The sequence below is a fragment of the Pseudorasbora parva genome, chromosome 12 (genome assembly GCF_024679245.1).
Source record: "Pseudorasbora parva isolate DD20220531a chromosome 12, ASM2467924v1, whole genome shotgun sequence".
NCBI classification, from domain to species: domain Eukaryota; kingdom Metazoa; phylum Chordata; class Actinopteri; order Cypriniformes; family Gobionidae; genus Pseudorasbora; species Pseudorasbora parva.
Genome location: NC_090183.1, coordinates 21,409,843 through 21,435,776, shown reverse-complemented (window position 1 = coordinate 21,435,776; position 25,934 = coordinate 21,409,843). Strand labels below are relative to the sequence as shown.

The 25,934-nt window shown below is 38.0% G+C and overlaps 1 protein-coding gene and 1 pseudogene across 7 annotated transcripts in view; both read right to left on the bottom strand.

The window, feature by feature from the left end:
• rptor (regulatory associated protein of MTOR, complex 1) overlaps nt 1–25,934 on the bottom strand; it is a 292,822-nt gene that overhangs the window by 101,705 nt on the left and 165,183 nt on the right. For 4 of the 7 annotated variants that reach the window (XM_067459440.1, XM_067459442.1, XM_067459443.1 and 1 more), the window contains 4 exons: nt 15,173–15,273; nt 14,134–14,278; nt 2,969–3,044; nt 1,277–1,402 (listed from right to left, as the gene is read on the bottom strand). In XM_067459440.1, the coding sequence (XP_067315541.1) occupies nt 1,277–1,402; nt 2,969–3,044; nt 14,134–14,278; nt 15,173–15,273 (448 nt within the window). The remainder of the gene's footprint in view (nt 1–1,276; nt 1,403–2,968; nt 3,045–14,133; nt 14,279–15,172; nt 15,274–25,934) is intronic. The other 3 variants (XM_067459441.1, XM_067459444.1, XM_067459445.1) reach the window with 1 other exon arrangement.
• On the bottom strand, nt 7,944–8,060 carry LOC137094677 (5S ribosomal RNA; annotated as a pseudogene).

Sequence of the window (25,934 nt, the reverse complement as noted above, 5' to 3'; positions counted from 1 at the left end):
CATGAGTCTCTTGTTTGTTCAGCTCTTCAGGTTTCAGCAGTTTAACTGCTCAGGCCAAACAAGGGACTCATGAACAACCATCACAAAACAAAAACACAGCTGTGGATCATCCAGAACACGACACACAGTATTAAGAATCAATGGTTCATAAACTTTTGAATGGAGTCATTTTTTATTAATATTATTACATTTTTTTTTTTTTTTTGGTCTTGTGGACTATATGTAAAAAATAATAATATAGAAAATATTTTATTCAGGACAGTAATAAATAAAATAAAAATAACATGAATTTTGTATGATCTCTCTTTAGTTAAAATTATTCCCATTTCCACAGGTTCAGCAAGCAGTTTACTTATACTTTTTCTTGCAACCGTATGCAAAATATGTGGTGTTGGTGTATTCTTAAAAACAGGAAATAGGAAATAAGAAGTAGTATTTAAAAAAACACAAAGTATTTTATGTGAGCGGGATAGCCAGATCCAGATTAGTATATTTAAACCAGGATATTAAAACCAGGATAAACCAGGAGTTGCATGGTTACACAGAGTACGACGATGTGTGTGTTGCAGTACGCAATAACCCTGAGTGTCATGAGGTTTGTGCTGTATAAACAATTCAAATCTCAACCATGCACATTGCATCTGAGAAGATTACGTCAGTCCAAAAGAGATTTAAAAAAAGGAATCATGGTAAATACAGTTCTACTGGGTAGTGTCAGTGGAATTTAGGGTAGTGTGGCAGTGTGACTGCAACACCAGGGAGCTGGACCAAAAAAAATGTTTTTGTTTATTTTGTACTCATTCACACGTGGTGCTACAGTCTTTGCAGTCAATAGCCCTTTTCACACAGCAATCCTGGTAAATTACCATAAAATTGTTAGAATGACTTTACTGGTAAATACACAAATATGCTGTTCACAAAACCAATGGCGTTCTGGCGTTTTACCAGTAAGAGACCATTAACCTATCAGCTCCAAAATACCAATACATTCTGTGATGTCAATCATCAGAAGTGATCTGTAAACACTGAACCATAGTCTTCATTCGCCCACATGAGAAGAAGCGTTTCAGTTTTACTATATGTTCAATGTGACAACATTTTAATGTTTGAGTGAAAGGAGTAAGGGATGATCAAACAGAGCGTTTATTTGCCCTTAAAAACACGAGACACGCATAATAGAATCAAACTGCAGAGCACTGATGAATGAAAAAGATGGCTGGGTCTCAAGCATGACAAGTAGAAAAAGCTGTGATTTTTTCACAAAAATCAAAGTTACCTGCAGGACGATAGGCAGCTGCTCTGGTGGGTTTCTGTTCTCCACACCCATTGTCAGCCACACCTGAAAGGCTGTCAACTGCTCAGCGAAGAATGGACTATGCTGTGGATCAACAAAAAAACTCTCCTGTGATCGAGAGAAAAAAAGTAAATACATACACAGTATACAGTATAGTGTGGGCACACGAGTGAGTGAGCAAAGTGAAACAAGCACTTTGTTAAATCAGCCATACAAACAGTGTACATTAATGATCCGGGCGGCTGTATTGATCCCAGTAGAGTTACCGAAGTCTTACATAATACTTCCTCTCCTGGTCCATAATTCATTTACACACCTTGCCCATCTCAATTGAGTCTTTTCACTTTCTGTGTGAATGCAACTAGACAGAAGGGTCTTCGGGGGAGGATGGTGGGAGGGTTGAGTGGGTTTCCATTTACTAACACTTTTTTGTGTAACAAGTCTCAGGACTCACGTTTCTATCTCTCTCTCTCTCTCTCTCTCTCTCTCTCTCTCTCTCTCTATATATATATATATATATATATATATATATATATATATATATATATATGTAATAATATGTATATTCGTCAAAAGTATTGGTAATTGGATAAAATTACTGTTTAAAATTAAAAGAGCATAAAACAGAAAAAAAAGAAGAAAGAAAGTCTGTAAATTTATTGGATAATGCTGATTATACATGAATATTCAAGTAGCTCTAAAGGATGCAAAAGTCATTTTCATAAAAATGGCTTAACCAGAATGCAGACCTTAACTTGAAAATGATGAGCATGTTAACAGTTAATGTACAGTTTCAGGAACAGTAGTACATAAAGGGAATGTCTGACACTATTAATCTGATTGACAGCAGCTGGTAAAATAGCAGTTCTACGATACACTTTCAAGATTAAATAACAGGAGTAGCTCTCTAATTCTGATAATCTTTCTTTTCTCTCCTACACAAACACACACACACACACACACACACACACACACACACACACACACACACACACACACACACACGAATATAAAAATGATTGAATCCCAAAAGTAACAATAAAAAGCACTTGTCCCAGCACTACATTACGTAACTGAATTTCAGTCGTCCAAACACTCATTTAAGATTCTGAGCACAGCAATATGAATGTCAGAAATGGCATATATTGCACTAAACACAAATCACATCAGGCTGAGAACCTTACTGCAACCATTATACAAAATAGACAATGACTCCCAAATCTCTGAAAGTCACAAGAGGAAAACACTTTACAGATCTCAGAAGAGAAATTAAGCTGTAATTGCAGAAGCGTATACACGAAACAAGGTACTGCACCTCATATTCAGTAAAGCTAAGCAATAAAAAAAAAAATAGGTGGAAAAAGGACATTTTTAGAGCCATGGCTTAGCAATTAGTGCATGAGTCCATGAGGGATATGCAGCTTTGAAAAGGACATCCTAAATTCTTTGTGCTCAGACAGGAGTCTTTTGATCAAATTAAATTAAATGACTAATGATGGGAAACATACAATTCACTTCGAGTATGATAAGAGATTCTACAACTGATTCATCATAAGTAGGACTACAGAGCTAATAAGCAAAAGAACAATAGATATAGGAGAAACTGAATTATTGATCAAGAAATAGACTCTCTCTGTCTAATTCTCACTCAGAGCCAGTATAAGTCATGCTCACCCTGAAGGCTGTGCCCTCCTCGATGATGGTGGGAAGCTGGGAGAGGCAGATGTCCACCGCAAGGTCCCATGCTTGCCTGGACACACACACACACAGAGACAAAGACGACACACTAATCAATCCCACACTCATGTTTCTTGCTGTGAGATTCTAGGCTCTCTCATTATTAAGGGAGAGTGGAGCCTATAAATGTACCTATTTGAAATCTTTGAGACAGATTATTTATCTTATTTATCTATTATTAAAAAGGATTAGCTCACCCACGAATACAAATTCAATCACTATTCTTAAAAAAAGAAAGAAAAATTTTATTAAAACCTAAATTGGCATAAATTGTCCTTTAAATTAATAAGACATTTGGCTCTCAAATAGTTTTGCTACAGGACCCAAATTTTGCGTCGCTCAAGTGGCAATCCAAAACAGTAACAACATATTTTATATTATCTTGTTTTATCTAGATTTGTTGATATTTTTTTTAGGACAGGGACAAGTTACATAATTATCCATGTTGGGATCTGCCTAATTTGGCAAGCCATCTAGTGACAGACGGATATGCACCAAAATACTGTAGACTTTGGCTTATGACGTCAAAAGATACTGTATGGGAAGTGTGTTCACTTCCTTTTTAAAAATGAACTAGCAAATGTATCTTGCTTTTCTAACTGCATACACTGAACAATTTTTTTTTCAACCCAAATTGGGTTGTTTTTAACCCAGCCTTTTTTAGAGTGTACTGTAGCACAAGTTGAAAAGCACTGATTTATAGCATCTACATGTGATTTTCACTGCAGCTATCAATGGCTGCATGCAGTTATTACATAAGAACTAATCCTCTCTTGACACTTCACATGAAGAAGCAGTGCTGAGCTTTCAGACCTCCATCACACACTTAGGTTTAACATTACTTTTTATTCCTAGTGTATTTTCTTCTGCTACATCGACTGAGAGAATTGCTTTGATCATAGAACCACGCAACACTATATTTAATTCATGACATTGCATAACACATCAAAAGTGTTGTCCACTGAAAAGCCAGAGCTACGGCTATGACTATAATACACTTTGCTTGACTCTAATCACCAGGATTTCTCCCAGTAGAATGCAAATATACAAAGACTTAATGGACAGAAAGTCACAATATCATTAGACCATGCAGCTGCAGTAGTGGATCATGACAGAAGGCAACAGGATATATTCTCCAGGCTCAAATATCCATATTCCACTGCTCTGTTTTGTGTAGCCAGTTTTGCGGATTGATCTGCTTTTCCTTCTCATTAAAATATGTTACATTCTAACTTTTTTTTAGGAAGCTCTACTTCCCTTCCTACTACTGGTTCCCCCTATCCCATTTTTTTCTGCTACAATACGCGTCGTCCAGAGCTTGACATTAATTAACACCCGCCAAATGTGGGTGGATTTAAGCAGTGGTGTGTAACACAGTCACTCCTACTAGCCACTTTGGCGACTTAAATATAATAATAGGATATATACATTTTTCAACTGTTGACTTTTTAAAAAAAAGGCATCTGAAATAATAAACTAGTCAAGTAAAATCACCTTCATTTATATAGTGCTTTTTACAATGAAGATTGCTTCAAAGCAGCTTTACGTTGATACTGACTAAGTGCACTTTAGTGTGTAGATTTGAAGATCTGAAACAGTTTCACATTTTCCGCAGAATATATACACAATATATATATGCAATATACCTATATGAATACATATGTACATATGTATATACACAATATGCACTTTCTCTCTCATCTCTCCGTGGTGGTCATTTCTCTTGGTGTGTCTCCTCTGAATTTGCCTCACTTGCACGTCATCCTCAATAAACCCGTCTCCAGTGCGATGACTCCGTTCCTTTAAATATTCATATTTTTGTGCAATCAACGCGTCATCCCCAATATACCCATCTCTTGCATGATACCCAGAAATGTTGAATATTCCGATCTAGTAAGATTTCTGACCTGAAAGTTTGCCATGATAATAATCATACACTGTTAATAGGCCAGAGGAGAACTGGCCTGACTGAGTCTGGTTTCTCCCAAGGTTTATTTTTCTCCATCATATCCTGATGGAGTTTTGGTTCCTTGCCACTGTCGCCTTTGGCTTGGCTTGCTCTGTTGGGGACACTAAAATTTAGATCAACGTTTTCAAATAAATAGCCATATAAAATTAATTACTAAATTAACTATATCAACTATATCACTGATCTGCCCAGATTGTCGCTATTTGATAAATTTAAATGAGCTGATGAAATTATCGTTTTTTTCCAGAGCGACTGTACAGCAGAATCAAATTTTGTTGCAATATTTTCCTGTTTAACACTATGAAGCTGCTTTGAAACAATCGTCATTGTAAACACGCAATAAATAAAGTTGACTTGACTCACTCTCACACATTTTAACAAGTTATTTAAGTCCACGTAAAATAAATGATTTACAGGGACATTAACATAAACACATGTACAAAATCATGGACCAGTGGCATACACAGATCTTCACAAAAGCACATCTCTCAGGTGTTATGGGTATAAGTAGCAGCGTCTCCTCCATATATCGCGGCTGCCTATAATAGCAGACAGGGCACAGTATATCGCTAGCCATTTGGCCCTCGTTTTGGGCATCCCAAGTTGCTGAAGTCCTCTTACCACCAGCCTATGTGTGTGTCCTAAGCTGCCGAATATAAACACGAGTAGTCTGCCCCGATAACCGATCTCTGAGATGGTGTTTAAAAAGCAGCTGGTATTTAATGACCTTGGTCATAAAGGCTTCCTCCATGCTAGAGACAAAAGTGCATGCCACCTCCAGAATACACACTTCACTAAGCTCCTAACCACAATTACATCTGTTGTGTTAGCAGACAGATGTGAGAAAGCATCAGAGTTACTATTGCCATGCTAGAACATGGATGCTTTTACACATCCATTTTTTAGAGTGTTTATATATTTTTACTGAAGGTGAGAGATGTTTTGATATGTCTTTGGCGTGCTATGTACATTCCCTTGTAAACATGGCAGCCATTCAGAATATGTGGGAGTGTCTCAGTAATCTCAAAGGTCATTCAGGTCCGGCCAGTCTGACCAGACACCAAAGCCAGCTGAATAGGTTTCCAGTTTCCCACTTGGTTTCCTTTTGAAACCAATGAAATGAGGCTCTGAGTCCCTGGCCAATGGTACCTTACGTCTCCTTAGGTCCAGGAACAGGGAGGAACGAGACAGCTGCCTGACGTCTCTGTCATCATTATTCAGCATGTTCAGAAGATTGAAGATCCGCATGCTGGTGTGAATCCAGATCACATTTGGGGTTCCCAACCCTCCTTCCCATTGGGGATGAAAAATAACATCATGGGTGCTATGTGTGTTTTGTCCAAACCACTTTTGCACTAGACTCACTGTTTTACTATTCATATCACTCAGCACTTTCTGCTGGATATGGACATTGGAGAATAGATGTTGTTCTTTAGACAGCGCCACCTGTCTAAATAGCCTCTAACTTCATGGTCAGAGGCAGTGGACATTTGTCTATCAAGTCCAACCTGGAAATAAACCCTGACCAGATGATGTTTACCTGCTCTTTGCATTCTCCTGCAATATTAATTGTGTGTCCAAGATAAGTGTATGTCTCATGAAGAGAGTATACATGTATCAATTTAGTTGCTCCTGGACATTTATCAGTTTTTTGAGCAAAACCATCTATTCCCTCCACTCCTCTTCTCACATTGGGGCACATTGACACACTCACTTTAACCATTGGTTGGTGGCAATTATAAAGTGAATCGCACTCCAAGGGCAGCCTGTTTTAATGCCTATCTGAAGTGGTGTTGGGTGAGTGAGCTGTTCTCTACAGATTACTGTAATAAAGGAACCTCTATACATCCTTCACTATGTGAATGAACAGTTGAGGTGATCATGACATTGTGAGATAAAGTTCCAAATGCATCTCTAAAGTCTAGAAAGACTGAGTACAGTTTACATGACTCATGCTTAGGGATGGTTATCATTAAGGTTTTAACGGTATTACTACTCTTACCGATACTGCTTATCGATCTGGTACTTTAATTGTATTCTTATTGGTTCTTTTTGTTAGACTTTATTATAATAAAAAGTAAAATTAAGAAAATAATTAACATCGCTTTATAATCTGAACATGTAAAATATCTATAGCAAAATAAACAGCAATGTTTAAATAAAAAATCTATCACCAGTGCATTTACAGGCATTTTTTGTTTTATATATGCAAATGATAAGAGCAAGAAACAAAGTAAACACATTATCAAATAAATACAGTAAATATACAATAAAACAAAGATACAAAAAAAAAAATACGGTGCTTTCATTTTAGAAGGTCTACTAACATTACTGTTTGGGTAATGGCCTACAAAAGACATCTAATAATCAATTATAAAATAATATACAAATTAATAGATTAATGCTTTTTAAAGCTGTGAGTATATTACTCTCTGCCTTTTGTTGTTTGATTCACATTAATGACACAATTGTCAGGGTTTATTAATAATAATAATAATTCATTACATTTATATAGCGCTTTTCTAGACACCCAAAGCACTTTACAAAAAGAAGAGGGGAATCTCCTCAACCACCACCAATGTGCAGCATCCACCTGGATGATGCGACGGCAGCCATTTTGCGCCAGAACGCCTACCGCACACCAGCTGATTGGTGGAGAGGAGACAGAGTGATTAAGCTAATCAGGATATGGGGATTATTAGGTGCCCATGATGGACAGGGGCCAATGGGCAAATTTGGCCAGGATGCCGGGGTTACACCCCTACTCTTTATCGAAGGACATCCTGGGATTTTTAACGACCACAGAGAGTCAGGACCTCGGTTTAACGTCTCATCCGAAGGACAGTGCCCTTTGACAGCATAGAGTCCCCATCTCTATACTAGGGCATTAAGACCCACACAGACCACAGGGTGAGCACCCCCTGCTGGGCTCACTAACACCTCTACCAGCAGCTACCTGGTTTTCCCATTTGGTCTCCCATCCAGGTACTAACCAGGCTCAGCCCTGCTTAGCTTCAGTGGGAAACCAGTCTTGGGCTACAGGGTGATATGGCTGCTGGCATATCACCCTGTATTAGACGCTGCCCCTTTAAGACCAACTGCAGATACTTTCTCTCAACTATTAACGCCCATTTAAGACATAAACTGTGTTTATGTGAATACTCTCCAAGCAATCATTTGTTGCGTGAATTTGACGGTTTAGATGTGCACATGAAGCCTAAAGGTTGATATATACTTCTGCGTTGGAAATACGCCATATCCTCTATGTCGGAAGTTACGAGTTGGTTTTCATTTATACTTCTGCGTTGTTGTCCATGTCAATGTGCAATTACACATGCAGACCGCTTGTGTGCAGTGTCCACATAGGCATGTTGATGGTAACCCCAGTCTCAAGGCAAACGCTGAAAAAGTGACTGGTTTGCAGTGTCATTGCAACGCACCTGAGTGACGGCGGCAGACAGAGGCTTTTCTTGTACCTTGAGTTGTATGTAATACAAATTAAGCATCTTTGGTTGATTAGTAGATTAACATGAGGCGATCTGGCACTGAATGCTTTTGTGAAATCATGCAGAGTGGTCATGGCCGCTGTTTTCACTCTCTGTGGCTCGTGCAAAGACTAGTGCTTCAATCGATCACTGTTGTGGAGACTATTCATTCCGTTGAAATCAAAAAACCAAATGCACCCATTGTTATGTCCCTGTTCTTGATATATAATCACTGATTAACATCTTTGGTTTTAGTAAGAAAATAAATAAACTATACACAGTGGCCCTCATTTATCAATCTTGCGTAGAAACGGGCGTATATGTTGGCGTAAGATTATGCTTACACTCCTCTCACCGCCTGATTTATGAAGCTGTGCGCACCTCTGCAATCCAGGTGTACGCAATACTTGCCCTTGATAAATCCCGCGGCTGAAAACGATCGTCATTAGAATAACACGCCCCTATATATTCAAGTCTCCGCCTCCCGCCCGCCCTCATTTTACGCCATGGACACACGGAAGACGGCAAAGAAACGAAACTTCTCCGACGTGGAGATCGGGCGCGCTCAATCATCTCACTAGTCCACTAGTCAGGGCACTGATTAGGACATAAGTCAATGGGCTGACTCCCTGATAAGTGCTCTGACTACTGAACTAGAGAGATGATTGAGACGCGCCCATCGAGACCATCACCAGGGAGTGGGAAAAAAAAAACCCAAAATTGTTTTATTTGGGAGTTTAAAGAGTGGAATTAAATGCACCTACAAAAACAAAATATGGACACAAATAACAAGTACTGTTAATAGTGTGGAGGTTGAGAAGCGCACTCCAGCAGTTTAAATAGCTGTTTGGATGATAAATTACCATCACTGCATTATTTTACAGCACGTTTTGAAAAAAATTAGCATTTAATTTCGTATCACGGCACATGTATTGGGGTGTACAATAGTGATGATGATGTGATGTGGAGTACCATTCATTCACATTAATAATTACATGACAATTTGTAAGATTCTTCTTCTTATTATTATGATTATTATTCTTAATGACACTTGTTATTTAGAAGAAGAATGTTGTTTTTATTGATTGTATTATTATTTAAAAGGAGAAGGTCATTTTTATTATTTTGTCAGTCTGAATTATTTTGGTCCCAGTCCGTGCGCAGCTGCCGGGCCAGGCGGGCCTGAAACGTCAGATAAAGTGCACAGGCTCGTGACTGGAGGAATACATATGCCTACAAATCAAACGCTTTGGTAAAGTCACACAAATTAAACATTGACGTTCATGTTGCACAAAAATAAACACTGAATGTTGTTGTTGTGGGTTTTAACAGTGGGTCATATAGCATATCTTGTCAGTGCGTTTTGTGGTGTTAGGAATTGTTTTTCTGCGCATTTTCCCACTAACTCAAACGTGCGTATACCACCTCCTGAGCTGGCGTAGGATTTGAGCGTGCCGTACGCCAACGTCCATATTGATAAATCTCAAAGTCACCGTGGGTTTGGGTGTACGCAAGGTGTACGCTGGAAATTTGGTGTACGCACTTTTGATAAATGAGGGCCAGTGGCTCTATGTATTTATTAACCAACATGAATCTCTGCACTACAAAATATTGTGTTATTTGCAGATATAGGATGAAACTATAATTTCTTGACACACACACTCCTGTCAGATTTACTTATTTATAGACCTGAGGGAGGGGTTCTGGCAGACCAATCACGGCGACTGCGGTCTGCTTAGAATTGCGGAGTTGATACATTTTTGGAGAGGTGTGCGTCAGGGTACGGCGTATGTAACGCGTCTTCTGTGTGCACTTGACTGATTGGGCTTAAAGTACCATAATGTGCAAGTTGTGTCGGTTTCACAGCGCACACGAATAAGCTGCCTTGAAGCTGGAAACTCTTTCACGGATTATTGTGCTTTTAATAGCTCTATCTATTTATTAACAAACACATTCCACAATTTAGCAACAGTATTAAAAAAAGAAATCACAGATTGTGCTGATTCTGGTATTAAGTTTAGGGTTTAGGGGGAACCAATGCTCACTGCTGTGAAGGGAAGGAAGTTGCGCAAGACAGAACGCTGCATTTTTAATAGTTTTACCTCATATCTATATATAATTCATGGCAACCAAAACAAAATATACAATTAGATTAATATCACAGGCCTGAAGTGTAACCAGACAAAACTTTTGTTGGCCATCGTGACTGTCGTGTTGTGCGCTCTCTCTCTCTCTCTCTCTCTCTCTCTCTCTCTCTCTCTCTCTCTCTCTCGCTATTTATGTTTAACATTAAGAATAGGGCTTCCCTCCGCATCAATAGCAGCAGCAGCACCGCTTCAGACACGCTTCTAGTGTGCAAAGGCAGAGAAAATGGCACACAGCCGCCCCGTGGCTGACACGCAACAGAAACACCACGCGCATCCGCGGCATGACAGTGAAAACAGGTAGCCTACATGTGGAGTGCATTACGGGTGCCATAGTCCTGGGATGAAACTGTGCACACTTAGAGAATGTATACCCTCGGTCACAAGACATTGAACATTTTAAATTTAAAACAGCTTATTATGTAGGTAGCCAATGTGCCCGACATCAACGATGACGTCGACGTGTTGTCCCAGCCCTACTCTTAAGCCTAGCTTAAAAATTCAGAATAAGCAGGGATTTCTTTCATTTTAAGAATATATTATATATTCATTTTAGCCGATTGCAATGCATTTAGTTCAATGTAACACATGTACTGTAAGTGGTGATGTGTCAATGATTTATCTCAGACATGAGCGAGAGTGAGCTTCAGTGTAGGGTAGACCGAGTACAGTTGGTACAGGGGTACATTTGAGACACCTCAAATAACTTGCGTGCACAAGAAGTCTGATCTGTGATATTTGCTTCGCACATGTGTATTAGCGTCCTCTTCAATCGTGGAAAATTTGAAGTCTGTGCGCTTCTCCAGTCCGAAGATATCGGTGAAAGTTTTTTTTCTAAGGTCAATTTTTCATTTCACCACAGCTCTTCCACATTGAATAGCTTCTCATCCTTACATGACTGTTAAAGTTAACTTACATTTTCGTAAACCTTAATCTGTGCTCTGAAAACTGGCATATCGCATGACTGAGTGTCATGCAAGGCAGTCGTAAAATATGGAGAAATGTGCGAGGCGGTCAGCGGGGTACAGTTGAGACGGTTGAGATAGTGTATCAATTGTACCCTGCACTAGAATCCTATTGCAACACATGCAATTTAGTTGCATGATGAAATGCTTTTCTTATAGTATTTTTTGTCTTATTTCAATTCAAAACATCAAAAAACTAAAAATAAAAAATAAAATAAAAGTAAGAAGTATTTATTAAACTAGTAAAAATCAGTCTTGTTTTGGGATTAAAACATTTTTCCCCTATAGTTTTTGCTTAAAATAAGCAAAATAATCTGCCAATGGCCATTTATTATTGATAAATAATCAAACAAAATACTGAATGGAAACAGAAAAATGTTGAATTCTCATTTTTAAAGGTATTTTACAAATTCAATGAATTGGCTTGGCAGTTTTACAGCATTACGGATGGATGTCTCAACTGTACTCGGGTACTGTTCGAACGAAAAAGCTTATTGCGTTTATGAGCTAATTGTGGCAAATATGACCTACTTATGGATGTTAATAATTATTAATATTTTAGTAGACAAGTAAAGGAAATGTCAAATGAAAAAAAAAACACTTACTTTCAAACCTCAGTTTTGGTGTGGTAAATGAAAAAGCAAAAAGTGTACCAACTGTACTCACGCATCGCGCTTGGACTGCAGAGAATGTGCTCAATGTAAACTGACTTTTCTTTTGACCTGGTGTCTATGGTTAAACAGAAAATATGGTAGCTTATAGGCAATAACTGCACTTTTGGTTTAGAATATTAATGATAACCATTTTCTTTCCCTATAAATGTTTGCTGCTGCATCCTTTACGTCTATGACTTATCCCGATTTCTCCAACTACGGGCTATGGATCAAACAGAAACTGTGCAGAAAAATTAATACATTTAGTGCCGTTAAAATGAATTTGCATTAACGCACAAGTTTTTGTGTACAAATCTTGGTATTTAGGCCACTTTTTGCGTTTCTTTGCCTCTTCTTGACGGATCGCTTCCTGTACTCCTGAGTTGTAAGTTGCTTTGGATAAAAGCGTCTGCTAAATGCGTAAATGTAAATGCGTTATTAACGCGTTAACATTGAAAGCCCTAATAATAACGATCAGTTTGGATAATGAATAGTTGTTTATTTGGACAGTTACTGTCCATTCGGTACACACTGCAATGATTATTTCACAAAGATCATTCACATTCTCTCTGTCCATTTCCTGTATTGTTTCTCTGTCCTTTTCTCCCTGCTCTGCTTTATCATGTCTCCTCCTAATAGTGGAAGGCACCATCTTTTCTCTCAAATGTTCCTGTAACTCTTCCTCTCTAAATATCTCATCTCCTGTTTCATAAGATCAGAAGACTCAAGGAACTTTCTGCCCAGTGTAAATAAAGAGCTCTGATGCTACATTATGAAACTGGAATCTATTTCTCTCTTGCTAATGGCATGTTATGAGATTCAAGCTTCAACTAGCTGTGGAGAACAAAGCACTGCTTCTATTCCATCATACACTGCTGAGGATTACACAACTCAGGTTTAGCCAACAGCATGATACTGATGATGGAAAACAAGGGGAGAAAAGTGGGGAATGAAGATTCATAATATAGTTCATGTAAAATGCAGAGGGAGAGAGCTATGAGTAAAATACCAGTGTAAATAAATGAGTAGTGCCATTCACTGTGGGAATAAAAAAAAATGTTTCTCCATGGGATGTTGTTTAAGACCTAGTGCATCAATTTGACTTCTAGTAGAAATATAATAATATTACTGTTAAAGGTTGTGACTTGAGTTGAAATCATGTTTGCCTCGATACCAAAAATGGTAGTTAATACCATTACCAGTGAAATTTCACAATTCACAATAAGAATTTTTCCACAGCAAAAGCCAAAATTGTTCTACTGAATACACTGAATATTTGAATATGTATTTTTAATATTTATTATTAAAGGTAGATTAGGTAAGAATGGTCTAAAACACTTTTGTCCAAATTTGTTTAAACTTTCTTTTTATGTCAATACGTAATTAAAATGTAAGTACTCTGAAAAAGAGAGTATAAAAATGGGGTGACTCTAGACTTTTTAATCTGCAATAAACACCGCTCATTATTTTCGTTCAACAAGTGAACAAGAATACCTATTATTGTGTAAAGTATTGTCAACTAAAAAGTCTTGCAGTGGTGCTAAATCCGTTATATGAAAAATGGTATGCTTCTGAAGGCAATATTGTATATAAAAAAAACAAAAAAAAACATGCATATTCTTTGACTGAAATAAACAAAGAGTAAGTGAATGTAGACATTATTGTGTTAATACATATATCACCTGAAATCTGATCTAAACATTCAGGCATTAAAGCATTTTCAAAAATCCAATATAAACTGGATTTTTTAAATGGATTTCTTGACTTTTTAATTGCTTAGACTTTGAACAACTAAATAAATGAGTCATGTTTGTCCATTCTGAACATAGGTTGCATATATTAGAGAACATTATGAAGAATGTGTGTGTTCACATCCATACACTTACCACATAGCGTGCATGTATGTGGGTGGCAACCTGGGGCTGCTGACTGGTGTACAGTTATATGACCTCATAATTCTCTCAGCCAATAGGAAATTACGAAATAGACTAGCCACCAACAGATCCTGACGAAACAATTTCTGAAAGAGATCTATAGAGAAAGAGAGAGAGAGAAATATTTGTTTAAATGTTTATGTATTATGACATAGGTGAAAGCAGTGAAATCGTAAATTCTGTTGTGTCTTAATGAGATCGAATAATTACGATGTATGTACAGGGCAGATTAATGTCTGGGGATTTTCATCAAGTAGATTTATTTCTGAAGCACAGCAATTAATTAAAAACTGTGAGAGGTTAGGATATACCCGCAGAAACATGCTTGGATCCTCCTCAGGACAGAGAAAGCAGCAAAAACTTCAAAGCTGCTCTTCTGTACTGCTTGTGTTTGGGAATTTAGATACATATTTCGTGCTTTAAAGAAGAACACTTCACACAAACTGCCAGAAAAGCATTTACAGAACTTGCGATTGCACACACAAGCAGCATTATAATAGTTTTTGATTTTTCATATGCAAGTCCAGACAGATTTTCTTTCTAAATAGTTTAATGCATTTTATGCATAAGTGAATCAAGACAGTGACTTAATTATCAACTTCACATCATTTCTCATTTTTCACACATTTTTGAAGATGCTTCATTAGACAGGCAGCAAAATTGACTTAAAAGTCAAATTCAGGCTGGGCTTTAACTAGAGTCATCTGCATAGTGTAAGTGCTACCACACTATGTGCATAGTTATGCCACGTCACCATATAAGATGCATAGGCATCGCCAATAGTTTTTGCTATTTATGTGGAAACAAAGTGTGGCAAGCAAAGTGAAAAGGCAAATCTGGGTTTTGACTGAGCCAAAGTCATATAACAGATGTTGAATGATCAAAATGAATTTGTGACCCTTGTGGGAGCCCTGAAAGAACTGTGGTGTTGATTAACAAAACATTAAATCTTCAGAGATTGTTGAATAGCTGGATTTTTATCAGAACAAACCTCTCGGCAGGACGTTCCACGCAATTGTGTCAGTAATAGCTGTGAAAATCCAGTTCAGCTCTCCTAATGGTGTCCTTCTGTCATTCAGTCTGCCTGGGATCCTGAGAGAAATTAATAAGCACATACATGCCCATTTCATCATATGAAACCCATCTAATCATATAGTAAAAGTAAAAACAAAGCACAGTAAACTTGCACTGATATTGAACTGATCTGATAACTGATCCGAACAAACATGGAACTGACTTGAGCAGAATAATGAAACTTTTGTCTGTTGTACAGACACTTTATAGTTGAATAAGGTATATTTATGAGCTGGTAAAAAAAAAAAAATAAAAAAAAAGCTGTTAATGTAAAGCTGATTTACAGCTGATATTAAATTTGTTTCACAATTAACACAGTTCATTTCCTGTTTATTGCTGTGAATCAACTTTAAAACCATCTGTATTGTACAAAGCAATAAATAAATGTGACTTGCCATGACACAGATAATTATAATTGTTGATATGATAATACTATATCGTGTTTCCTCGATGTTTAATAATCAATATCAAATAGGGGTCGACCGATTCATCAGATTTGCCAATTAATCGGCAATGATAGCTGATTGGTGGAACAATCGGTTATTAATACCGATAGTTTTTTTCCGGTTTGCGTCCATTGCCGGAGCGGCTGAGAAGGGTGCTGTCATTACACAGTAGCCTACGAGAGCTCTGTGAGGGTCTGCTGGTATTATATAGCCCAAGAGTCTCTAGAGGCCAAATAAAAAAAACTATCACCGTTTACATTAACATGTGAGGACACATGAGGCTGCGCGCTTCACAGCATACGCTGCACAGAGCACGCTGACACATCTGACCCACGTTTAAAACACCGAAAAGGAAACGGTATGAATACAGAACACTTCAGTACATGTTGCCAAATCATTATAAAGTATTTTTTTTTTTTTTTGTTGGTAACTAGATGCTTTAGCAGCGAAAGAACAGCAGTATGTATGTACTTTTCTTTGTCGTTGAGGCTGAGAGGAAGCTAACATTATTTTGATAAGAAAACCGGTGTAAAATGTATATTGCATATCATTCATGTAAGCTAATAAATCCTTGTTAACCAATGGGACTTGCAGTCTGTTACCTGACATTCACTTACATGTTTCTAGGTTATAGCTAAAGAAACATTTATTTGTAATATTTTAATGTTTTAGTTATTTTCTGTAGATTCTTTTCTGTTAGAACTTGTCATTTTAATATATTTATATTTACATATGCAATTTAGAATTGCATATGTAAATATGATTAATTTGTTATTATTATTATTATTATTTTAATCTAGTATCTTTTTAAAAACTATCGGTTGATTAATCTGTTATCGGCAAGCGTGGTCCAACCTAGCTTTCGGTATCAGTAAAATCGACTATCGGTCAACCTCTAATATCAAACATCTATTTTTGCTACAGATTCCTACAGTAAAGGTGGACTGAGGTGTGATGGTGCATTGTAAGAGCTGCACAGGACTCAGTTTCCAAAAATGCTGTTGCTAAGCAACCATGACACCCTTTCTACTGTAATTACTGATGGGACATCCCTCCTGTCCTGGTTTACAAAACAGGATATGTGTGCGTGCTGGGACCAGACATCTCAGACAGTGAAAGGGTTTTCATTAGAGATAAATTAATTAATAAGTCGAGAGAGAGAGAGAGAGAGAGAGAGAGAGAGAGAGAGAGAGAGAGAGAGAGAGAGAGAGAGAGAGAGAGAGAGAGAGAGAGAGAGAGAGAGAGAGAGAGAGAGAGAGAGAGAGAGAGAGAGAGAGAGAGAGAGAGAGAGAGAGAGAGAGAGAGAGAGAGAGAGAGAGAGAGAGAGAGAGAGAGTTCAGACTTCAGCCACTTTAAAGTTGAATAAGGTATATTTATGAACTGGTATTATTAATGAACTTAAAGGGGGGGTGAAATGCTGTTTCATGCATACTGAGCTTTTTACACTGTTAAAGACTTGGATTCCCATCCTAAACATAGACAAAGTTTCAAAAACTAATGTTGGACGTTTGATGGAGTATTTCTGTGTCAAAAATACTCTTTCCGGTTTCTCACAAGTTTCGGCGAGTTTTTTTCAAGTATGGGTCTACTTGACGTTAATAAGAGCGGAAGGTCCTTGTATGGGCCGTACGGGCTCTTCTCCCGGTAGGGTGCGCGCGCGTGACTAGAGCACGCCGTAAACAGTCTCTCAGATGCAGATCCAGTAGTCCGTGAACACTTATGTGGCGCCGCGCTTCTCTTTATTCCTATGGGTGACGTCGAGCGACTTCAACGCTTCAGCACAGCATTCCGGGAAGGCAGCGCTGCATTTGAACCGATTTAAACGCAGAAATGCCGAGAAGCTTCACAACATCGTTTCAGTTGCGTCTCAAAATGGATTTACACGCCACTGCTGTCAGGACTTTACCAAATCATACCAAAGAAGTGTGTTTTTGACGGAGCAGTCCCAGCGATAAAGGTTCGGTCCTGCATTGGAAGCAGCCGGTGAGTTAACTTAAACTTCTTCAAATGTCTCTGCTTTTGGCTACGGACGCATGAGTAAACATCAGTAAACGACACGATCGCGTGCTTCGTCATTCAAATGCGCTAACGGTTACTCCATTGTTGTTCTGTATAACGTTACAGTATTCTGACTTGCAAAACCGTTTTGCTTGCTACTTCTAAGGTCTAGTCGCATACAATAGTCCATAAACCGAATCATGTCCTCATACACTGCGAGTAAACACACAGAAATGTGGAGAGGCCATTAAATACAGTAACTTACATACCACAGAGACGGACGTCCTGATGTTGCCGTTTCTCCTGTTCAATTTATTTCTGCCTCAGATTTGATTGTGGATCATTATCTGTATTAGCTGAGATAGCGATGGGTTCCTCCACGCTTGAGGACGTCACCGCTTTGCGCGCTTGTCATTCTTTAGCTCCGCCCACACGATACGCCTTCAGGCGCTCGGTTTTTTCTGGAAAGACTCGGTACAGCCTATATTTCTTTTATAAATATGATAAAACTAAAGACTTTTCGGAGATATGAAGGATGCAATACTACTCTATAGGTACTCAAGATTGACATGAGATTGACTGAAACTGAGTGTTTCACCCCCCCTTTAAGTAACTGATGGACCATATAACGTTGAGATTTTTACTTCTACTGAAATTGAGGAAATATATATATATATATATATAAATATATATATATATATATATATATATATATATATATATATATATATATATATATATATATATATATATATTAAGTAAAGCTGATTTACAGCTGAAATTAAATTTGTTTCACAATTAACACAGTTCATTTGCTGTATATTGCTGTGAATTAATGTTAAAACCATCTGTATTGTACAAAGCAATAAATAAATGTGACTTGCAGATAATTATAATAGTTGATATGATAATACTATATCATGTTTCCTAGATGTTTAATAATCAAAATCAAACATCTATTTTTGCTATGGATTCCTACAGTAAAGGTTGACTGAGGTGTGATTGTGCATAGTAAGAGCTGCACAGGACTCAGTTTCCAAAAATGCTGTTGCTAAGCAACCATGACACCCTTTCTACTGTAATTACTGATGGGACATCCCTCCTGTCCTGGTTTAGAAAAAAAAAAAAAAAGGATATGTGTGTGTGCTGTGACCAGACATCTCAAACTGTGAAAGTGTTTTCATATGAGATAAATTAATTAAGAGGTCAGAGGAGAACGGGCGGACTGATTCAAGCTGATAGAAGAGCCACTTTAACTGAAATAACCACTCGTTACAACTGAGGTATGCAGCAAAGCATTTGTGAAGCCACAGCACACACAACCTTGAGGCAGATGGGCTACAACAGCAGAAGACCCCACCGGGTACCACTCATCTCGCTTTTCTATTCAAAGGTATAGGGGGTGATTTTGGATTCACCCTAGATCTTTAAAATGTATCCAACTTACAGCAAAGCACAACCGTACGGTGCTCTGCAGTAGTCAAAAAGGATATAAACATTGAATTTTGAAGTTATATATTTTTAAAAACTCAGAGATGTGCATTCGGATGGCAATTTAATTACAACACAACCTTAGTGTTTGTCAAAAAAAACAAAAAAACAGCTGAATCCGCAATCGCACCCTATACCTTTAAATAGGGCATTATTATGTAGGAACAATAGCCTTGTGGGCAGTGTCATATGTCATAGATGTAAACAAGGCAACCCGTGTTCTATTTTCAGCTCAAGGTTCAGGCTTCTTTGTTCATTAATTACGTCATTGTTGACTGAGAAAAAAAAAAAAAAAAAAAAAAAAAAAAGACTTAACATTTTCTAATTTTGTATAGAGGTTGATGATATTTAAAATATGTTGGTGTAGGTAGGGGAGAGCGGGGCTAAACCTAATGTTTTTTGACTTTCTCAGTTTGCATAAAACCACTTGTTGGTTCAGAATATTTATTTTCCCCACATTTGTTTCACCCATATGTGTATTTTTTTTCACCCATATGTGTACAATTATGTGTTTTTGTTCCATTAATATAGTGCATATTTTTTTCTTGATTTACCACAAAATAATGTAAGTGCAATGTGACAACATGCCACATAGGTGTGGCAACATGTGAGGGACACATTATAAAATGACCAAATGACAGCTCCAAAACTAAAATAAACTAAAATATTTTGTCAATACTATACAATTATTAACTTTTTTAAATAAAATAAAAGGCTTTTTTTATCATTAAAAATAAAAACTTTTGAGTTGAACAACAAACACATTGCTAAATACAGCTATACAGCATAGTAAAAAAAAAAAAAAAAAAAAAAAAAAGTAAAAAAAAAAAATAATATTATTAATAATAATGAATCATTTCTGAAAATGGACTTCATTATTCATCCTTTTCTCGTGGTTTCTCAATAGAATTCATAAAAGTATAGAATACAATAGCATAGTTCTACAGGGGCTCATTGTAATGCAGTGTTACAATGCAACCCATCTGCACAACTGGTATTTAAACCGCGGCTTGTGTCTTCTGCTGTTAGATTAGCATTAAATAACAATCTCAACTGTTAAATAACAGATTAGATAAAAGGAATTTCAGATTTGTCTTATTTTAAATATCAGAGGTGAAAAATAAACTTAAGTAAGAAATTTACTTTTGCTATGGTTAAATAAATGTAAATTCTATCTATGGGACTGAACCATATAGGGCCTTTCTGTCAGTTTAAATCTAGAATAAAAACGCATTTCTTTACAATGGCATACACATAGAACATTTTTAACTTTCATTATTCAAATCAATTGACTGATAGTTAGGCTGCATTAATTAGCTCAGCCGGAACCGGGAACACTTCCAATAACACCTGATGCACTCGTTACATCATAAAAAGACTGTCATCTACGCTAATGTTAGTCTATCTGATTATCCCGAGGTTTATCCCAGATCCAGGCCGTGTCCGGATGGGATGGTGGACATGCGCCTGGACATGACCAACGCATCCTGGAGTGTCTGCTGAGACCGTGTCAATTGGTGTCTCCTCTGAATTTACCTCACCGAACACGTCATGCTCAAAAAACCCGCCTCCGCCGCAATAACGCCGATTTTTCAAGTATTCATACTCTTGTGTAATTGACGCACCATCCAAAATAAACCTTTCGTCATTCTTTAGCACCATCGGAGCTAAAGAATGACGAATGCGCACAAAGCGGTGACGTCCTCAAGTGTGGAGAAACCCATGGCTATCGATCCAGAATCAGATTCGGAGGCTGAAATAAATTGAACAGGAGAAACAGCAACAGCAGGACGTCCATCTCTGTGGTATGTACTGTATTTAGTGGCCTGTCAACATTTGTGTGTGTTTACTCGCAGTTTATGAGGACATGATTCGGCTTATGGACTATTGTATGCGACTAAACCTTAGCAGTAGCAAGCAAAACGTTTTTGCACGTCAGACTAGTGTAACGTTATACATAGAACAACAATGGAGTAACCGTTAGCGTATTTGAATGACGAAGCATGCGATTGTGTCGTTTACTGATGTTTACTCACGCGACGATAGCCAATAGCACAGACATTTGAAGCAGTTTTATTCACCGCCTGCTTCCAAAGCAGGACCGAACCTTTATCACTGGGACCGCTACGTCAAAAACACACTTCTTTGGTATGATTTGGTGAAGTCCTGTGACAGCAGTGACCTAGGTCGTCCAACATTAGTTTTTGAAACTTTGTCTATGTTTAGGATGGGAATCCAAGTCTTTAACAGTGTAAAAAGCTCAGTATGCATGAAACACCATTTCACCCCCCCCCCCCCCCCCCTTAAGAATTAGAATCTAAAAGAGTATTAAGATATATTTAATAGATACTCAGTAACTACAGATCTTTCACATTTAATATTTTTGCTTTCTTCTTCAATTGTCTTTCTTCAGAAAAATAAATGAATAAATTAAGCCAGGAAAGTTTCTGACATTTGGATGATTTTGACACAGAATGACCCAAATATGTTTATGTATTAGAGCCATTTTATTAACTGCAGATTATAAAAAAGCATGCACTGTGTGGTACACATATTTTGAGTATGCCTTATTCTGTCCCTTATTTTCCTTTCCAGAATTTGGCAACACTAGTTGTGACGTCACTACACGCATCCTACCAGCAGGATTCAGCACGTTTAGCCAACTGTGGTGAGAATTCCAGACTGAGAACGGTTTGTAATCGTGACATGCCGTACCAGGCTTAAGTGGAAATATAAATGGAACCCATCCTTTCCTTTGAAAAAAAAAAAAAAAAAAAACATTCGGCTGGCGATGGATTTTGTTGGTCAGTCAGACCATTAGGGAAGTTCTATTTTATTTCGTTTTCACCTGAGAATAATTTAGTGACACCTGAGAATATCCATACATGCATTTGAAGCATTCTGAAAAATTCTCTCTCCATCTGTCTAATTAGCTTTTTTTTTTTCTTAAATAAACAGGTACAACAAGATTCTATACAAATAATGCTACACAAGTATTGTTCATGTTAACTGTTGAATTAACTAATGTTCCCCAAATACATTATACCGTTAGGCCGGAGACACACTGCAAGCGTGGTGTGAGCGTGGCGTTTCTGTGTCTGTGGCGGGGCGGCTGCCTGGCGTTTTCTATGTCTTTGCACACCAGAAGCGTGTCTGGCGCGGCACTGCTGCTGCCATAATGTACTCGGACCGTGCGTGAGCCGCGCATGTGACGCAGGCAGTATGCAAGCTGTAACCGGTTAACATGGGAGCCAAAATAAATACGGACACGTCACGCAGCCAAGACGCTCACGACACGCTTGCAGTGTGTCCCCAGGCACCATAGGCACCATATGAAATTAGCAAAATGATGTCATTTACTGTAAATGGACAGAAAACAGCACCACTAATTACACCAATGCTGTCGAATCCACAGAAATACAATCCCTCTTAAATTCATTTCAAACACAGGTATACCCTAAAAATCAATTCGGCATCAATCAGGAAGTTCAACATCTTAACAACCTATTCTACAAAACAGCACAAAAGAGTAATTTGACCTTTTTTAAAACAAAGAAAAAACATTTAGACACAGACAAATGGTTTGATTTGGACTGTAAGGCTCTGAGAAAAAACCTGAGAAATGTATCAAATCAAAAACACCGCCAACCAGACAATCAGGAGCTCCGCCTTCATTACTATGAGGCGCTAAACCAATATAAAGCCACACTGCGGTGGAAAAAAAGCACAGTTTTTGCAAAACCAGTTTGAAGAAATCGAAAAATCTATAAATTCACACAAATTTTGGGAACTTTATTAATTATTATACAAACCAAATCAAGAAATTCTGGCAATACAAGATGGGGAGACATGGAAAACCCACTTCCAAGAATTATACAGCCCAATTGAAATCCAAAATTCTAATCAAAATGAAATAATTAATAAACTAGACAATTTGGAAGGATCAATTAAAGCAAAACCACTTAGATTTCCCCATTACAATGGAAGAATTGGAAGACAAATTACGGGCCCTTGAGCCCAAGAAAGCCTGTGGTGTTGACAGCATCCTGAACAAGATGCTGAAACACACAGACCAAAGCTTCAAACTGGCCATGTTAAAGCTGTTCAATGATGTTCTGTGTGTCGGCTTCTTCCCTGAGATCTGGAACCAAGGAATCCTCAGCCCCATCCACAAGAACGGAGACATATTAGACCCCAACAACTACAGAGGCATCTGTGTGAACAGTAACCTGGGGAAGGTCCTCTGCAGTGTCTTATTAAGCACAATGCCTTAAGTAAATGTCAAATTGGCTTTCTTCCAAAATGTTGCACAATCATTATTATATTATATAACCATATTTTTAGACTACAAACACTAATTGATAAATATGTACACCAAAACAAAGGACAAATTTTAGTTTGTTTCGTTGATTTCAAGAAAACATTATATTCAATCTGGCACAAAGGATTATACCTAAAACTTATTGACAGTGGAATAGGGGGGAAATTCTATGATTTTATCAAATCAATGTACACGGCCAGCCAATGCGCTGTTGAAATTGGAAACAAAAGGACAAAATTCTTCCCCCAGGGGCGTGGAGTGAGATAGGGCTGCAGCTTAAGCCCCACGCGCTTCAACATCTACATTAACCAATTGGCCAACATATTAGAAGATGCTCCCATTCAAGGACTCACTCTACACGACACAGACATCAAGTGTCTTCTCTATGCAGATGACCTGGTTCTCCTGTCACCCACTAAAGAGGGGCTTCAGGACAGCCTGGATCTGCTGGACGATTACTGTCAGTCCTGGGCCCTGACCGTTAACCAGAAACCTAGAGTCATGATGTTCCAGAAGCACTCCAGATCTCAGGGACCAACACACACGTTCACACTGTCACACAGAACCATCGAGACCACCAAAGCATACACTTACCTCAGTCTCAAAATAACTCCAATGGGTAACTTTACTCTGGCTGTGAATGAACTCAAGGAGAAAGCTCAACTGGCTTTCTATGCCATAAAAAGAACACTCTAAAAACGCCAATTAATAAAATGTTGGAAGAGCAAAAAAATATATGTTGAACTAATTTTCTTACTTGTGGTTAGTTAAGAAGACATTATTATATTAAATCTGCACAAATATATTTGAAAAACATTAAATTAATTGATATTTTCAAATCCAGTTAACTTTTAGAATTGCAAATGTTGACTGGACTAAAAAACGCAAATCTAGTCAATATTTTATAAAAGTAGGCTATTAAGGCCAAAACAATATTTTACACACAATAGTTTACTACGGTAAGTAGATTTTTGTTTGTGCTGTTTAAATGGGCTGTAAGAAACATTTGGTAATAGCCTATGTCAGAACAACATTTGTGAAATTAGATTTATTTTCCATGTTTTTTATGATGGTATCTGCATTGAGATGGATCCTACAACACTTTGATTACATATTTAATATACAGTCCCTGACAAAAGTCTTGTCGCTTGTGTACAAATTGACCTAAAGTGCCGCTGAAATATATTTCTAATCAAGATTTTTTTTACAAGAAATGGCTCATTTTAATCCCACCAGCTTTTGTGATAATGTTTCAGTGAAAAACTAAACTTTCAAAAAGTATTCTAATATTCACAGCTTGGTAAAGCCCATTGAGTCAATTTTTGCTAAGACATAAGTGTTGTCACCTTGTCATATGACCTTCACCTGTGACTAATAATGGATCAATTAGGGCTCAAGTGTGTATAAAAAGAACCCCAGTACACTAGACCTTTACATCAACTGCAACTAGACCTCTGCAAACATGCCTAAGATTCACCCAGAGACTAAAGTTTTAATTATCAAGAGGCTGAAGACCAGATCCACTGCTGACGTGGCAGACACCTTCAATGTGTCTCAGCGTCAAGTACAGAGGATAAAAAAATTAAAAAAATTGAAGAGACTGGAGACGTTTTTGACAAGCCCAGGTCAGGCAGACCCCGCAAGACAACTGCTCGAGAGGACCGTTTGTTGGCTCGAAAATCCAAGGCCAGCCCAGTTTCCACTGCAGCAGAGCTCCACGAGAGCTGGTCACCTGAAGTCCCTGTGTCAACCAGAACAGTTTGTCGGATTCTGTCTCGAAATGGCCTCCATGGTCGAATCAGTGCCCAGAAGCCAGCACTAAACAAAAGACAATTGAAAAACCGTGTGGCATTTGCCAAGGCCCACAGCCTGCTAAAAGGATGGACCCAGGAAAAGTGTCAGAAGGTGGATTTTCAGATGAAACTTCTGTTGAATTACACCACAGTCGCCCCAAATATTGCAGGAGACCTACTGGAGCCAGAATGGATCCGAGATTCACCCAGAAAACAGTGAAGTTTGGTGGCGGAAAATTCATGGTCTGGGGTTACATCCAGTATGGGGGTGTGCGAGAGATCTGCAGGGTGGAAGGCGACATCAATAATCTAAAATACCAAGAAATCTTAGCTACCTCTTATATTCCCAACCATAAAAGAGGCCAAATTCTACAGCAGGACGGTGCTCCATCGCATACTTCCATCTCCACATCAAAGTTCCTCAAGGCGAAGAAGATCAAGATGCTCCAGGATTGGCCAGCCCAGTCACCAGACATGAACATAATTGAGCATATGTGGGGTAGGATGAAAGAGGACGCATGGAAGACTAAACCAAAGAATATTGATGAACTCTGGGAGGCATGCAAGACTGCTTTCTTAGCTATTCCTGATGACTTCATCAATAAATTGTATGAATCCTTGCTAAACCGC